Source organism: Hyperolius riggenbachi, chromosome 1 (genome assembly GCF_040937935.1).
Source record: "Hyperolius riggenbachi isolate aHypRig1 chromosome 1, aHypRig1.pri, whole genome shotgun sequence".
Classification (NCBI taxonomy): Eukaryota; Metazoa; Chordata; class Amphibia; order Anura; family Hyperoliidae; genus Hyperolius; species Hyperolius riggenbachi.
The window spans coordinates 330,849,808-330,866,975 of record NC_090646.1 but is presented as its reverse complement, the minus strand read 5'-3'; the positions used below and the strand labels follow the sequence as shown (position 1 = coordinate 330,866,975).

At 43.9% G+C, this 17,168-nt stretch overlaps 1 protein-coding gene across 2 annotated transcripts in view; it reads right to left on the bottom strand.

The window, feature by feature from the left end:
- Positions 1–1,287: 1,287 nt before the first annotated feature.
- Positions 1,288–17,168, bottom strand: part of LOC137549360 (kelch-like ECH-associated protein 1A) — an 80,692-nt gene continuing 64,811 nt past the window's right edge. For both annotated transcript variants that reach the window (XM_068271198.1, XM_068271199.1), the window contains exon 7: positions 1,288–1,625. In XM_068271198.1, the coding sequence (XP_068127299.1) occupies positions 1,462–1,625 (164 nt within the window). In that variant the 3' untranslated portion in view covers positions 1,288–1,461. The remainder of the gene's footprint in view (positions 1,626–17,168) is intronic.

The window sequence follows — 17,168 nt, the reverse complement described above, 5'->3', positions numbered from 1 at the left end:
CACACATCGCGAAAAAGCTGTCGGGCTGTTTAACCCCTCCCTTCTTTTGCTGTCTGTATACTAACACTGCCAATAAAGGGTCAAAAAGGAGCAGTTCCCTTGCTTTCTTTATCCTTCCATGGATCATTCGCACTAAAAAGGAGAACACTACCTGGGATCCTCCAGCCGCATCCTGGTGTCGGTAACCTAGTCTCCTGTACTTTACAACTAAGTTAACTCCTTACTACCTTGCTTCACCTCGTAAGTCCTTTGAAGGAAACCTGAGAGTTAAAAAATAAAAAAAATGTATACATACTTGGGGCTTCCTCCATCCCCCTTTAGGCTGATCGGTCCCTTGCCATCTTCCCAGGCCGCCTGGATCCTCTGCTAGGCAGCCCGGTAATTCCTCCAGGCGAGGCGCACTACACATACCTAGCCGCGCGCATGCTGGCATCGTGCTCCCACCGCCAGGAGAGTCCTGCAAACACTACCACCCAGTGGAGCACATGGCCGGACTGTGCCTGCTGGCCCCAAACGGCGAGATTACCGGGCCGCCTAGCAGAGGATCCCCAGGTATTATTATTTTTTTTTCTCATCTCAGGTACACACAAGGTAAAAATGCATCAAAAAAAACGCAGATAAAAGCACATTCAAAAACACATATAAATGCATGTATTTGTATGCGTAGTTAACTGCATTTTTAGCAGTGTTTTGATGCATAAGGCATGAGTGTGGACAGGTCCTTAGGTTTACTACAAGATAACTTTAAAGTTAACTAAGCATGTTTCTGGGCATATCATATGACTGTGTATGTTCTCTTGGGTCTATTTCAGATTAATCTACAACCATATATATTTCTTTCTAATACAGAATTTACCTATTTGGATAGAGATAATGGATATTCAACAGATTACCTGCCTGGTCTTTCTCTCAGTCCAGGGGGTCTGTGTCCACGGACTTCCGGAGCTTAAACACCTGCACTCCTCCCACCCCCCAACAAAAAATCCTTCTGTTTTCTGACTGATTTTCAAGAGGAAGACCGGGCAGGTAATTATAACTACAGGAAAGGATGATCTGTTGAATATGCATTATACACTAAATATCTGCTTTAACTATTACAGAATACGTATTTACATCAAGATGAATCAAAACCACTAGGATTTTGTAAGGTAACTAAAAAAAAGCATGAGAGCCCCCTTACTAAAAAAAGCTATGTTAAATGTAAATTTGCCTTCTTAAAACAGATGATACTTGCAAATACCTTGTTTTAAGAAGGAACATTTAAATTCTAAATTAAGGACTGATTGAAATGGTTTTTGGGAGTTGGCCATTACCGTTACCACATATTATGTTTGTAGAGCCAGAGCACAGGGTGTACTCCTTGACTAACCTTCAAATTAAGAGGTAAACTGGCAGTTATTTCAAATGATATGTGTTGTTTGAGTAGGTAGTGTTGGCATGCACTTCATTCAGTGACATCTATTAGCTTTCTTCAACATCATCTGTAAAGTTCAGGCATGGCTCCATGGTAACTGCTACACCCATCCCACTGCATCCTGTTGGCATGTCAGTCACTTCTTTCCACTCATTGCTTTCTGGACAATAGCATTCCACAGATGACAGAAAACCCTCTGCATTAAAACCACCTGTCAAGAGAATTATTTCAATTCAATTTAATTCACTTTATTGTCATTGTGTAACACAACTAAATTACTTTTTATGACAACCCCACAGTGCATATAGGGAACATTGTGATAGTAACAAGGAAGAGAAGAAATTATACAAGTATGTCAGGTATTACAGATATTTAAACAATTTGTACACAGTGTTAATTATTTCTGAGAGGATTCAGAGTTCATCAAGTTTATGGCGGATGGGAAAAAGCTGTCTTTCAGTCTGTTTGTGTGTGTGCGGATTGTTCTAAAACGTTTACCTGATGGAAGGAGCTCAAACAAGGCATTTCCAGGGTGAGTGTAGCCCTTGATAAGGTTTTTGGCCCTTCTCACGCTGCGAGTATTATACAAGAGTTCCAGTGATGGTAGTTCAGTGCCAATAATGGCTTCTGCTGTTTTAACAACTCGCTGCAGGGCTTCTCGAGTAGCCTTGGTGCAGCTGTTGTACCAGGCCGTCATGCAATTGGTCAGAACGCTTTCTATAGTGCATCTGTAGAAATTAACCAGCAGCTTCTGTGGGAGGTTAGCGCTCCTTAGTTTTCTCAAAAAGTAGAGGCGTTGTTGTGCTTTTCCAGTTAGAGCTAAAGCATTGTCAGCCCAGGACAGGTTCTCAGCGATGGTGACTCCCACAAATTTGAAGCTGGAAACTCTCTCCACAGCCTCTGCATTGATCATTAGCGGTAAGTGAGTGGTCTTTTTGGTGGTCCTAAAGTCCAGAATAATTTCTTTGGTCTTCTTTGTATTTAATAACAGGTTGTTAATGTCGCACCATGCAGTCAGGTTCCTAACTTCTTCTCTGTATGCAGCTTCCTCATTGTCTGATATAAGCCCAATGACGGTCGTGTCATCTGCAAACTTAAAGGGACTCAGAGCAGTGCAGAAACTATGGAAATATGCATATCATTTTAAAGCTCTCTTTCTCCTCTTTCCAATGATATATAAACCGCCGCCCTACGCCTTTTAGTTTTTGCTATTTTCGCGATTGAAATTGCCGCGGCCGCGATTTCGATTGCGAAAATAGAGAAAACTCAGTCAGCAGCTCCATTCAGCAGAAAAAGTCGCCCTGTGTAATAAAATGTAACTATGGAAAGATGGATATCATTTTAAAGCTCTCTTTCTCCTCTTTCTGACGACACCTAAATCATCGCTCTACACCTTTTAGTTTTCTCTATTTTCAATATCAAATGATCAAAATCGCGGCCGCTGCAATTGCAATCGCGAAAATAGCAAAAACTAAAAGGCGTAGGGCGGTGGTTTATATATCATTGGAAAGAGTAGAAAGAGAGCTTTAAAATGATATGCATCTTTCCATAGTTTTTGCACTGCTCGGAGTCCCTTTAACAATTATGTTTGAGGTATGAATAGGCTGGCAGTCATGGGTGAAAAGTGCATAGAGGAGAGGGCTTAATACACAGCCCTGTGGCACGCCAGTGCTCAGTGTAAGGGTGGAGGATGTCTGTTTTCCTAGTCTGACAGTTTGAGGGCGATTAGTAAGGAAGTCCAATAACCAAGTACATATGGAGGGAGCAAGACCTAGTGCATGGAGTTTGTTGGTCAGCTGGCTAGGTACGATGGTGTTAAATGCTGAGCTGTAATCAACAAAGAGCATCCTAACATAGGAGTTGGGTTTTTCTAGGTATGAGAGGGCAGCATGGAGAGCTACACAGATGGCGTCCTCAGTCGATCTATTTGTTCGGTAAGCAAACTGGTGTTGATCTAAATTTGCTGGTATGGAGGCTTTGATGTGTGTGGCTACCAGTCGTTCAAAGCACTTGGCGATAACAGGGGTTAGAGCAACCGGTCGGTAATCATTAAGACAGGTTATCCTAGGATTTTTTGGAACTGGCACAATGGTTGTGGATTTAAGGCATGAGGGGACTACACCTAAGAACAGAGAGAGGTTGAATATTTGTGTAAAAACTTTCGCTAGTTGGCCAGCACAGCCTGGAGCACACGTCCTTGCACACCATCAGGACCTGCAGCTTTCCTGGTGTTGATATTTGTGAGTTCTTGCTGCTCTTCATGTATGTGAAGGATTAAAGGCTGTGAGTCTGTAGTGGGCCCAAAGTTGACTGGAGGCCGATTGTTGTCTTTTTTAAATCTAGCAAAGAAGTTTTTAAGTTCCTCTGCTAGGCTGGGGTTGTTATTGTCTAGTGTATATTGAGTGCTATTCTTCTTTTTGTAATCTGTGAATAGTTGAATGCTTTGCCACATCCTCTTTGGGTTTGAGTCATGTTCAAAGTTTTCCTCAATCCTTTGTTTGTGTTTAAGTTTTGCATTTCATATGCCTTTTTTCAGACTTGCTCTGGCTGAAGAATATGCTTCTTTGTCCTGTATTTTAAAAGCTTTGTTCCTATTCCTTAGGAGTTCCTTGAGTTCTTTTGTTATCCATGGTTTATGATTTGTGTAAACCGTAACTCTTTTGTTGACAGTGATGGTGTTCACACAGAAATTAATGAGAATACAGAGGAAGTACATGTCTCCAGGTCTGTTTCATGAAAGAAAATATTCCAATCTGTATTTTCAAAGCAATCTTGGAGCCGAGAGACAGCAGTCTCAGGCCAGACTTTAACAGACTTGCTAATTGGTTTAGCAGTGTTGATAATGGCTTTGTATGCTGGAATAAGAAACAAAGATAGATGGTCAGACTGTCCCAGTGGGGGGCGTGAGGTGATCTTATAGGCACCTTTTATGTTTGTATAGACATGGTTCAAAGTGTTTTCTCCTCTGGTTTTACATGCTGATAAAATCTGGGAAATACCTTCTTAAGATTTGCTTGGTTAAAATCTCCAGCAATGATGAAAATTGCATCAGGGTGTGAGTTCTGTTGCTTACTAATGACATCAAACAGTTGTTCATTTGCTGACTTAGTATTGGCATGAGGTGGAATGTACACTGCCATAATTATAATAACTGTATGTCCCCTGGGTAGGTAAAACGGACAACATCTCAGCATTAGATATTACACATCAGGTGAACAAGACTTGTTGATTATGGTTACGTTAGTGCACCAAGCATTATTGATATAAACACATAGTATTATTGATATAAACACTCAAGTATAAGGACATCAGCTGCAAATTAGTCTATACACACCAAGAGCAAAAAAAAGATTTCCTGAGAAAGTTATAATCAACAGGCAATTACAAAAAGCACTATTTTACAACAGAAAAATAAAGGTAAGGTACACAGAAATCTGATGAAATGTGGTTGTATCTTACAGGCCCACTTTAAAATAATTAAATATGTGAACATATCAGTTTAACTGGATAATTATTATTATTTTTGACTGAAACACAATGGCCTACATAGAAAAGCATATCTTTTTTGCCCTTGGTGTGTATATGTAATGATCTGAGGGCGATTTCCAGTCAGCGCACCCCACGCACGCTGAAGCAGATGGAAATCGCCACAATCACAGAAGCAAAGTACCCAGTATATATTTGTAGAGGGGAATCCAACCAGCAGGTGGAGCTGTGGAGTACAGAGGAACCAATCCTCTGTACATTCACAGATGCCAGATTGAAATTGCACGATAAAGCAACACCAGGTAATCTAAACAAGTAGCAACTCCAAAAAAAAAAAAGGCAAGAACAGAGACAGATTATATGAATGTCTACCAATCTAGTCGCCACCCAGCGATGGTAGACATATCACAACAGAACAGACCAGAGAGAGAGAGGAAGCTAATCGCAAGAGAGGCGATTGCTATCAGCAACACAAGACTGGGCAAAGACAGAGCATGAATGGAGTAAAGGGAGACACAGCAAATAACTACAATCTGAACGCCAAGGAAAATAACAAATGAACTAACTAAACGCGGTCACCGCACGTTATGCGCAACAGTGACAAGCACGTTAATAGTACGGTCACCGCACATTAAGCGCAACAGTGACAAAACGTACCAACCCTGACTAACAAATTAACGCGGAGAACAAAGACAAACAGATAGTGGGAACGCTTGCTAATCGGTTGCCTAACACCAGACAACAGCAAGCGTTCGTTCCAGACAAAAGAGACTGAAGGAGTAACCAGTAGCAACCGCTGCTAAGGTTATACTCCAAGACACAGACAAGGGAGACACACTGCCTCTAGCGCTATGGCGCATGCGATCTAGGAACAGGACTAAACGATTCACTATCAGCCACCGCAGGAGATAGTACAATCGCAAGGACAGGACAAGACAAGACAAGACTAGGCAGTACAAATAATATACAACCTGACTGCACTAGTAGGAGTGCAAAATGCACTCCCCAAGAATTAACTACACTAGAATATTCGCAACAAGATACAAAGAGGCTGAGGCTCTAAGGTTAGTCTCACTAAACAGAAACTATGACGAGCAAGGAATTCTGGGAGGAAATGACATTTATGCTGAAAACCTTCAAAGGAAGCAGAGAAGCAGATTGCAAGATAATTGGATGCAAATCAGTCAGCCTTGCAAACTGACAAAAAGGCCTCTTTTCCCTGGACTGAACTATGCAACCTGCATAGGAAACCAAACTGTGCAGGGAATCAAGGCCAGCAGAGCGGATTCTGACAGTATAGACTAATTTACAGCTGATGTACTTATACTTGAGTGTGCTTAATGCATACCTGTAACATGTCTGGAAAAAAAACTTAGATACTTACCTAAGTAGAGGGAAGCCCCAGGATGGTCCAAAAGCTTCCCGATGCATTCACCAGTCCACTATTGCTGCGCAGGATCTCTCTGAATATATTCAATAAGAGTTTGCCAGATATGTCCTCATGGCCACACTCTGTGTACGGGCAAAGGCGTGCGTAAAGGATGTTACATTTTACATTGCACTGATAGCGCATGTAATATTTTACAAGCATTACGTAAATGGTGTGCCATTACCACAAATAGTGTAAATGGGCTATGCACACAATGCAAATGAAAGTCAATGGTGGTGCAGAGGTATTGTGTTTTAGTTCATTTTTATGCGTTAAAAAAAAAACAAGTTTGAAGACGTATTTCCGCTTCCTGTTGACTTCCTAGGGACTTGCATAAAACGCAAATAAAAAGCATAAAAAACGCATATGCAATTTATGTATATGAAACTGCAAATGCATTAAAACACATGTAAAATGCAAAAAATCCTGTGCGGAATGAAAACGCAAAATGCAGACGCACTGAAAACGCACTGTAAACGCCCTGTAAACGCAGTAAAATGCACAGCCTAGTTTATTCCCAGCCTCAAAGTAAACCACCATCTCAAATGTAAATTAATACTTTTCAAATATCTTGTTTCCTGGGTTATAATAGAAAACTTGGAGATGATACTTGGACCACCACCTACAGAAATACATGGAAACAAGTTTGGAGATTATAACAAAATGGCTGGATAGTGTACTGGTTAAGGGCTCTGCCTTTGACATGGGAGACCAGGGTTCGAATCCTGGCTAGGTCAAGTACCTATTCAGTAAGGAGTTCAAGGCAAGACTCCCTAACACTGCAGGGTGGCCTCTTGAGCGCGTCCCAGTGGCTGCAGCTCTTGAGCGCTTTGAGTCCGACAGGAGAAAAGCGCTATACAAATGTTCGGATTATTATTATTATTACAATTGAAAGAACCTTGCATTAAGATAGTAATACACTCAGGCTACATTTCCACTGTAGTGTGAAATTTTTGCGTCCCTCAAAAATCACATGCGATTTTCCTGATTGGCGAAAAATCGCATGTAAATTTGTATGCATTTATGCAAATTTTCGCAAATTCACATTAGTCAAATTTAACTTAATCTACCTAGGAACAGTTTAGTCATGACCGCTGACATCTTCCTGTAATCATGCATTGAACGCAAATTTTCGCGCAACTAATGCAAACATTTGCATTGCTATCTGATGCCATTGCAAAGCATTATATGTGAATCGCGGCCAATACACATAAAATATCTGAAAAAATTAAGCAGGATCTCAGATTTATTTTTCTGCATGCGAATGCTTACGAAAATTGGCATTACATGGAAACAGCCCCATTCACCACCATTTGTTGCTAATCTAATGCAAAATTTCTATGCGAAAAATCTAATACAAAATGCAAAACTGGAAACCTAGACTCAGGAGCAAATTCATAAAGTAGATTCCCAATAATCAGTCAAATGTTTTAGAGGTCATGGCAACACAGGAACATTTTACCATGTTGGTGGACAAGTACAAGGGCTAAAATTTGAAAAATAAATTTTTAGTTGCAATAAATTGCATAAGCTGTACGTTAACCGCTTCTGGACTGAGCTAGTAGAAAAATGCACCCCATTTATGTCCATTTATCCCTGCCAGGGAGTAGATTTCAACTTCCGCGTTTGTTCATACGCGTTGCTTCCGTCGTCCACCCTGATACCATGCTGCTGCAACCAGCTCGCTCTGCTATTACGCTAACAGAAGAGCTCCAATTTCATCACAGTGGTCACTGCTCATTTTATAGGAAAAAAGTGAACTCCTTCTTGGATTAGGAATGTGTTTAAGGTTTGGGATTTTGAAGGGGGCGTGGCCAGCTATGAGCGGGTGAAGACGTTCTCTCCCGCAGCTCCTCCGGCCTGGCTAGAATCCTGCAGATTCCATGTCCCCTCTTCCGGCTCCACCGCGACCAGACCGAGCCTCTCTGCAAGCCAGCAACCTTGCCTCCTGCCTGACACCCGTGATGCCAAAAAGCCAACAAGAGAAGTCTGCGACAGCGGCGGAAAAGCTGGTCAGAATCGCGCGGGGTGCAACACAAGATGGCGCCGCTCTGTCCACACACGCTGCAGAAGTCACTGCAGCCGGACACTCTAACACTGCAGCGATAACCCCAGCACCTCAGATATCAGACACCAGCATGGAGACCCAGACCAGCACAGAGCACGCAGTGAGTACAGACACTGAGCCACCTTTATTCTCCTACAAGAAAGGTAAAACAATACGTGACAGGGTGAGCAGGGTTGATCTGTCAACCAGGAAACAATGTATTGGTGATCTGACAGGGAAAAGGGGTACTTTTCCCTGTTTGGAGTGCAATTGCTGCCATGCAATTATAAAAGGCGCTTATGTTGAACATCCATACTCTGGTGTCAGAATAAAGATTAACTCAATGTATACATGCAACAGCATGTTTGTTGTTTATGCCTTGAAATGCCCTTGTGGGATGTTCTATGTGGGTAAAACCACCAGAATAGTAAAATCTAGGATTCAGGAGCATAAAGGTGACATTCGTGGTTATAAGCCAGGAGAAAAAAGCTGTGACACCCCAGTAGCCCGACATTTTTTTGAATGCGGACATAGGGTGTCACAGTTAAGATGGCTAGTTTTGGACCACGTACCACCGCTGCAGAGAGGTGGGAACAGAGACCGGATTCTCCTACAGAAGGAGGCCCGGTGGATGAGAAAGTTGGAGTCCATCAACCCCAAGGGGATGAATGAAATGTTCAGCTTGAAATGTTTTTTATGATGCTGTATTATGTGTTACTGACTTAATTTCTCTCTCTCTCTCCAATCCCCAGGTATTAATGGGACACACACCATCGTGATTGGTTGGGGGTGTCGGTTGGAGGGTGGTAAGATGGATCTGTGGTCCAAATATTTGCAACAGAAGTTTTTCGCAGTATTGTCTGTATTAGGTTTACCTAAGATGCAGTAATTTGATTTGTTAATCAGGTTTACCGAGGTAGACGGATATAGTAATGCCTCTGATCAGTGCCCTAAGGGGTTAACAAGACTTTGGACTGTGTGATGTCAGTGATCAGCTGACTTGTCAGCTGACAAGATGGAGGTGGTCCAATTTAGGGTGTGGTGGTTAGAAGTATGTATTTATTCACTGTGTGCCATTCAATGTATGTACACCTGATGAAGGGGATATGCCCCGAAACATGCCGTGTATTACTGGGATTTGATAAAACGCAAGTTTGAAGCCAATTGAGTGCCTCCTTCGTATTTACTACATTGAACCGTGTGTGGAGTGGTGACCCACAGAGGGATTGTGCACCGGCAACATAGACCTGACTAGGCCTATTCCACAGGGACTCGCTGCAGTTTGCTTGTTGTGTAAGCTGTACGTTAACCGCTTCTGGACTGAGCTAGTAGAAAAATGCACCCCATTTATGTCCATTTATCCCTGCCAGGGAGTAGATTTCAACTTCCGCGTTTGTTCATACGCGTTGCTTCCGTCGTCCACCCTGATACCATGCTGCTGCAACCAGCTCGCTCTGCTATTACGCTAACAGAAGAGCTCCAATTTCATCACAGTGGTCACTGCTCATTTTATAGGAAAAAAGTGAACTCCTTCTTGGATTAGGAATGTGTTTAAGGTTTGGGATTTTGAAGGGGGCGTGGCCAGCTATGAGCGGGTGAAGACGTTCTCTCCCGCAGCTCCTCCGGCCTGGCTAGAATCCTGCAGATTCCATGTCCCCTCTTCCGGCTCCACCGCGACCAGACCGAGCCTCTCCGCAAGCCAGCAACCTTGCCTCCTGCCTGACACCCGTGATGCCAAAAAGCCAACAAGAGAAGTCTGCGACAGCGGCGGAAAAGCTGGTCAGAATCGCGCGGGGTGCAACACAAGATGGCGCCGCTCTGTCCACACACGCTGCAGAAGTCACTGCAGCCGGACACTCTAACACTGCAGCGATAACCCCAGCACCTCAGATATCAGACACCAGCATGGAGACCCAGACCAGCACAGAGCACGCAGTGAGTACAGACACCATCTCCAACTTACATGGGGATAAGTCTGCCGGCAGAAAAGATAAAAGGCCCCGCTCACAGTCACAGAAGAGGGAGAAGGGGAACCCACTAGAACAGATCTTCTAAAAGCCATAAAGGCAATGCATATCAGCTTAACCACTAAGATTGACACTGTACAATCCGATCTTTTGCTTGTCAAGGATGATTTATGGAAACTGCGTGAGAGAGCAGCAGCTACAGGAGCAGGATTAGTGACTTACAAGACAAAATAAGACCCATTCAAGTAGCACAGGCCAAAACTGACAAATCTATCGACATACACGCTTTGAAACTTGAGGACTTAGAGAACAGATCTCGTCGCTCCAACTTACGCTTTGTAGGCTTCCCTGAAAAGTCTGAAGGAACTAGCCCAGAGAAATTTCTAGAATCTTGGCTTAAAAATTCCATTCCTAACCTAGAACTCTCCACCACTTTTTCCATTGAGCGTGCACATAGAATTCCAGGGGGCCCCCCGAAACCAGGCAGCACACCCAGACCCCTGATAGCAAAACTACTAAACTATAGGGACAAGGTTGAAATCCTCTGCAAAGCCAGATCCACTTCACCCCTGGAGTATAATGGATATAAGATCTCTTTGTTTCAAGATTTCTTGTCTGAAATTAAAAAACTGCGCACTACTTACCAAGCTATTAAAGAAGGCCTTAGCAGGAAACAGCATACTATATTGGATCTGCTTTATTCTAAGCTGGGAATTCAATATGATGGTAAAACTCTGTTTTTTAATACCTCATCTGAAGCAGCCTCATGGATGGACCATCAAGGCATTCCTATACCAGTTATCCCTGAGAAACAGAGACCATGACCCTCTTTTTTGGATCTAACTTCACTGATATTCACTACTATCTTCTATACACCTGGTTAAAAAGTTCTCTATGCAGATATGCTATATCTCCTCTAAAAACTAACCCTGTATGGTTTATATGACTCTCCATTCCTTAACCACCCTGGCATTCTATTAACCTCCTTGGCGGTATGAAAAATACCGCCAGGAGGGAGCGCAGCAGTTTTTTTTTTAAAAAAAATTTTTTTAATCATGTAGCGAGCCGAGGGCTCGCTACATGATAGCCGCTGCTGAGCGGCATCCCCCCGCCCGCTTCGATCGCCTTCGGCGATCTCCGATCAGGAAATCCCGTTCATAGAACGGGATTTCCTGGAGGGCTTCCCCCGTCGCCATGGCGACGGGGCGGGATGACGTCACCGACGTCACTGACGTCAGGACGTCATTGGGAGTCCCGGGCCACCCCTCGGCGCTGCCTGGCACTGATTGGCCAGGCAGCGCTGGGGTCTGGAGGGGGGGGGGGGGCCCGCGCCGCAGCAGATAGCGGCGATCGGGCAGGGGCCGGCGGCGATCAGAGTGCTGGCGCAGCTAGCAAAGTGCTAGCTGCGTCCAGCAAAACAAAAATTATGAAAATCGGCCCAGCAGGGCCTGAGCGGCACCCTCCGGCGGCTTACCCCGTGTCACACACGGGGTTACCGCCAAGGAGGTTAAGATCGCCAGGGTGGATGCGCAGCAGTATTTTTTGTGGGTTGTTTTGTTCCCCATCATGTAGCTAGCCTAGCGCTAGCTACATGATTCCCCCCTCCCTGCGCTATCCCTCCCACCCCACTGATCGCCGCCGGCGCCCTCACCCATAAGGAAATCCCGTTCTGAACGGGATTTCCTTTAGGGCTTCCCCGTCGCCATGGCGACGATCGTGATGGCGTCATCGACGTCATCCGGAGTTCCGATCCACCCCGCAGCGCTGCCTGACTCTGATTGGCCAGGCTGCGCACGGGGTCTGGGGGGGGGGGGACCCTCTATCGTGGCTCGTAGCGGTGGGCGGCGGCGATCGCAGTAGACACGCTGCAAGCGAAGTGCTTGCTGCGTGTTTGAAAAAAAATGAAGCAAATCGGCCCAGCGGGGCCCTCTGGCGGTAATGGACGAGCTGAGCTAAGGAGGTTAATCACATTGGAACAAATGTGTCTGCTTACTCATGACATTTTTTTTCTCTTCTCTAAATGCTCTATGAGAACTTTGTTGTACGATATATTCATTATGGCTAAATAAGCTTACCTTGCCTTATAGTTTTTTTATAAGATATGTGAATATATATCTGGTTCTTAACAGTTAATACTATACTATACATACCTTTATGTTAATAATATTAATGAAAGGTTATAATATGATAATTATATATAATTCTGATACTAAACATGTTAATCCTTAATGTGTTACTTATTGCTTTCTCTTACCTTGCTACTCGTAGGTCAATCTAAATTCATCCACATCAAAATACCTGCATAATAATTATATCTAAATGGACACTAACTATTGATAGGTGGCCATGGTTATTTTTTCTGTACTATTGTTAGGCAAAGCTGATTGTATGCCTGGTAAAGTAACCTGCAACAACTACATTTTGTATTTCTGCCTGATGATAACAAAATGGAGCTGCTGGAGTTCATAATTTGACTATTATAGTCAGGCCGGACGTAGCGGTCACATTTTTTCCCCCCTTTTATATATCTCGTTAAGGGAGTCAGACTCTCTGTAGTTGTAAACAGGGGGTAGGGTGGGCAGGGAGGGGTTTTTTTTTGTTCCTAGAGGGATCATGTTGTTTTACCTTTCTGTTATTTCTATGTTGATTCAGTGGCACAGACTGTACACAACTATATGCATGACATGAGGTATCCTGGGAATTAGAAGTAGTGAGCAGAACCTGTGCTTTAATATAATTAAACCTCCTTAACGACCTCAATCAAACTACTTTCATGGAACGTCCGAGGACTAAATAATTCCATTAAACGCAGACTATTCTTTGACTATATCCGTAAATTCTCTCCACAAATTATATGTCTGCAAGACACATCTTACAGGAGCTAGAGCACTATTATTAAAAAAAAACGTGGGTTGCACAATATCATCTTGCTCACGATTCATCCTTTTCCCATGGGACCGCAATACTGATAGCTAAATCCTTCTCAGGTACAATATCAAAGGTTAAGATTCAAGAGCGCACAGCGCAGGCCCAGTATGGTCTGTGTCTGCGCAGTACACTCCTGGTGACATAAGCAGGAGTGAGGACATGGCAACGCAGGCGCAGTGGTTTTCTGACTTTAAAGTCAGAAATTCCAGAAGTGAACTGGAGGCGGGGCCGGAGCATCGGTGAGTGGCTGCGCCCAACACAGGATGTCTGCGGGGGACCATTAGAAGCCCCGGGTAAGTTCAGCTCATTTTCCCCCGACCCCCCTACAGTATCCCTTTAATTGATTCTATAAAATATTTATATTTTATAGAATAGGTCCTGACGATGCGCCACAGCATGTAACGGCACGAAACGGCTGTCGACCTCCCCACCTGCCTGTACCTCTCTCTGCTTTGTATGGGACGTGTAATGTATGCCTTTTAACTTTTTCAAATAAAAGCAAAGTTTTATTCAGGGATGTGCAAGGCCCCTATTTCTGTCTACTGGATTTACAATTTTGTTTGGCTGGTTGCACTCCCTCAGTGATATATTCAGCCTCCTGTGCATGGTCATTTCTCCATCAACTTAAAATATTTATCGCATGGTATATCTGACCACTCCCGTCCATTGTTTGAGTTACGTTTTCCCGGTACTGCCTCCTCACAACTATGTCGTATGAACCCATGTTGGTTAGAGGATGATACAGTCCTTGAGGAATGTCAACAATCCATGACAGAATATTGGTCACTTAATATAGGCACTACCTCGCCTGATATATGTTGGGATGCTAGCCAAGCTGTTCTGCGAGGATCTTTTAGAGGGGCATTGTCCCGTATCAGGCAAAATGAAATCGCCCTGCAAGCATATCATGAGAAGGAATCCCAAGAAGCCCAAACCCTACTATTAACAGATCCCACCTCAGAAAATTATACTAATTAGCAACTTGCTTGTAGGAAATTAGAGTTGACATTACTGGAAAGAAATAAACGCAAGAACATTGTTCAAACCCAAAAATCCTTCGAACAAGGTAATACATGTAGTACATTACTAAGGTGCCTCCTTAAGTCGTCAACAGACTCTATGACCATTCCACATAACATTTCACCCCTAGGTGTGTCATGTCAAACTTCAGTAGAAATAGCAAAAACCTTCTCTGAGTTCTATACAGACCTTTATTCCTCCAAATTTGAAGCAACCTATGATGAGATTGAGTCCTTTCTGGAGGACCTGGATCTGCCAAAACTAGCATCGGATGCTGCTCTTGACCTAGAGACACCAATTACAGCCCAGGAAATTACTGTAGCCATCACCTCCTTTAAACACAACAAAGCTCCAGGCCCAGATGGAATTCCAATAGAATGGTACCAAAAAAATAAATCTTTAATAGTCCCACATCTTGTTTCTCTAGTAAAATTTTTGACACGGGTCATCTACCGCACTGGTCCCCAACCTTTTTTGACCTAAGGACCGCTTCAGCATCAGGCAATTTTTCTAAGGACCGGGCGGATTCGGGGGATGGGGGTGTCATTGCGCGCGCGGGGGGGGGGGGGGGTGCGGGCTTGTTCTACAGGCAGGGTCATTACATAAAGAAGTCCTGGGAACACCAGCCCTACCTAACTACTGTCTTCACCACCCTCAGTACTTTGGAAAAGTACATTTGGTGTGTCAGGTGGTGTGAAGGGGGGTACTGCCTGGGCTACCTTATCTACTAGTCATTTCCCATCCTCATCTGCCTTCCCTCACTTTTACCCTTCCCTCCACCTCACAGCCTCTTTACCCTCATCCCCACACTCACTTCACCCATTCCTTCTCCTCACACACACACTTCCCTTCTCCCCACACTCCCCTTCTTCCCACACTCACTTCACTCTTTCCTCCTCCTCACACACACACACTTCCCTTCTCCCCACACTCACTTACAAACATCAGCTGATCACCTCAGTGCAGACTGAACTTTGTGGCTGGCAAGAGACCAGAGCCTCTCAGTCATCCTCACTGCTGCCACCTGGCGTCTGGACAGACAGAAAGAATGCTGCATTACAAATAATAGACGCTAGGTGGCAGCAGTAACAATGGCTGCAGATGGCTCTTCTCTATAGCCTCTGGCAAACTTCAGTGACACTTCTTTCTGCACTGTGATGACAGCACGGCCCAGCTCAGAACAGCCTGTGGCCCACCAGTGGGCCGCGGCCCGGGGGTCCGGTAGATTCTACCAGACACTATGTATGAAGCTCTTATAACACTTATAACCTCATGAGACTCATATAGACCAATATCACTCATTAACACAGATATAAATATTCTTACCAATATATTAGCCACTAGGCTGAATAATTGTATAACTTCCATTATACACCCAGCTCAAACTGGGTTCATCCCTGGTAGATCAACAAGACTTAATATTAGAAGACTATATTCAAACCTACCGTTTACTCACAAAAACTCAGGATCAAGAATAATATTATCTTTAGATGCCAATAAGGCTTTCGATTCCATTAAATGTCCATATGTTATGGCAGTACTTAAATCATTTGGCTTTGGTGAGCATTTCTGTAGATGGATCCAAATTCTTTATGATAAGCCTAGGGCCAAACTGCGGATTAATTCCCTGATTTCCCCATCTTTTGCTATAAAATGAGGTACAAGACAAGGGTGTCCCTTATCACCCTTATTATTCGCCATAGCAGTTGAACCCCTTGCCCAAGCCATTCGGTTGAATCCCACCATACAAGGCCTCCAAATAAATAGTGTGGAAGAACGAATTTCCCTTTATGCTGACGATATGTTGGTATATTTGGCAGATCCAGGCCCTTCACTTGAAACATTCTCAATATTTACGAAGTATTCCGAACAATTTCAGGCCTCTCAATTAATTGGTCAAAATCCGCTCTTTTTTCATTAGATAACTTTGACTCTCAACTGATTGCAAAAAAATCTCAATTGCAGATAGTTGATTCTTTTAAATACTTGGGTATTTGGATACATCGCAATGTGCCTTTATTTATTAATACTAATCTCATACCGGTAATTGAGCAAATGGAATCTAAATTAAATAAATGGGCATCCCTCCCTATCAATGTATATGGCAGAATATGTGTGATTAAAATGATTGTCGCCCCTAAATTATTATAGATTTTACAATCATCTCCTATTTGGATACCACAATCTCTATTTAAAAGAATAAACTCTGCTATGATCTCTTTTATCTGGTCAAGAACCACTCCGCAAATTGCGCTTTCAACACTCCAACTACCTACACCACCTTGGAGGACTTGCAGTCCCTAACTTCTTTATATATTTTCTGTCCTCCCAACTAATTCCTATCCAAGGATGGCTAAGTGGAGATAGATCAGATACCAGTTTAGCCACAGAAGCAGATATAGCAGGATCATATGCAGGGCAGCCATCAGGGGGGACAACTGACACTGCAGTGAGGGCCCAAGGCTTCTGGGGGCCCCCCCTATGGCGCTGGAAGGGCCGCATGTGCTGGCTGCGGGCCTTTGGCTTACTAACCAGCACACTGCGTTCCAGCACTGAGAGAAGAGTGACATCAGCGCTTGAATGTGGGGAGCAGATGAGGGAGACTGCTAAAGCGGACTTTCTAAACTGTGGCACCACCTATATCTAGCTACAGGCTACCTATACTGGGCCACCACCTATACCTGGCTACCTATACTGGTGCACCACCTATATTTGGCTACCTATACCGGGGAACCACCTGTACCTGGCTACCTCTCCTGGGGCACCACCTATACTTGGCTACTTATACCAGGGCGCCTATAGCTTGCTACCTATACTGGGGGCACCTGTACCTGGCTAACTTATACTGGTGCACCACCCATACACGGCACCACCTAT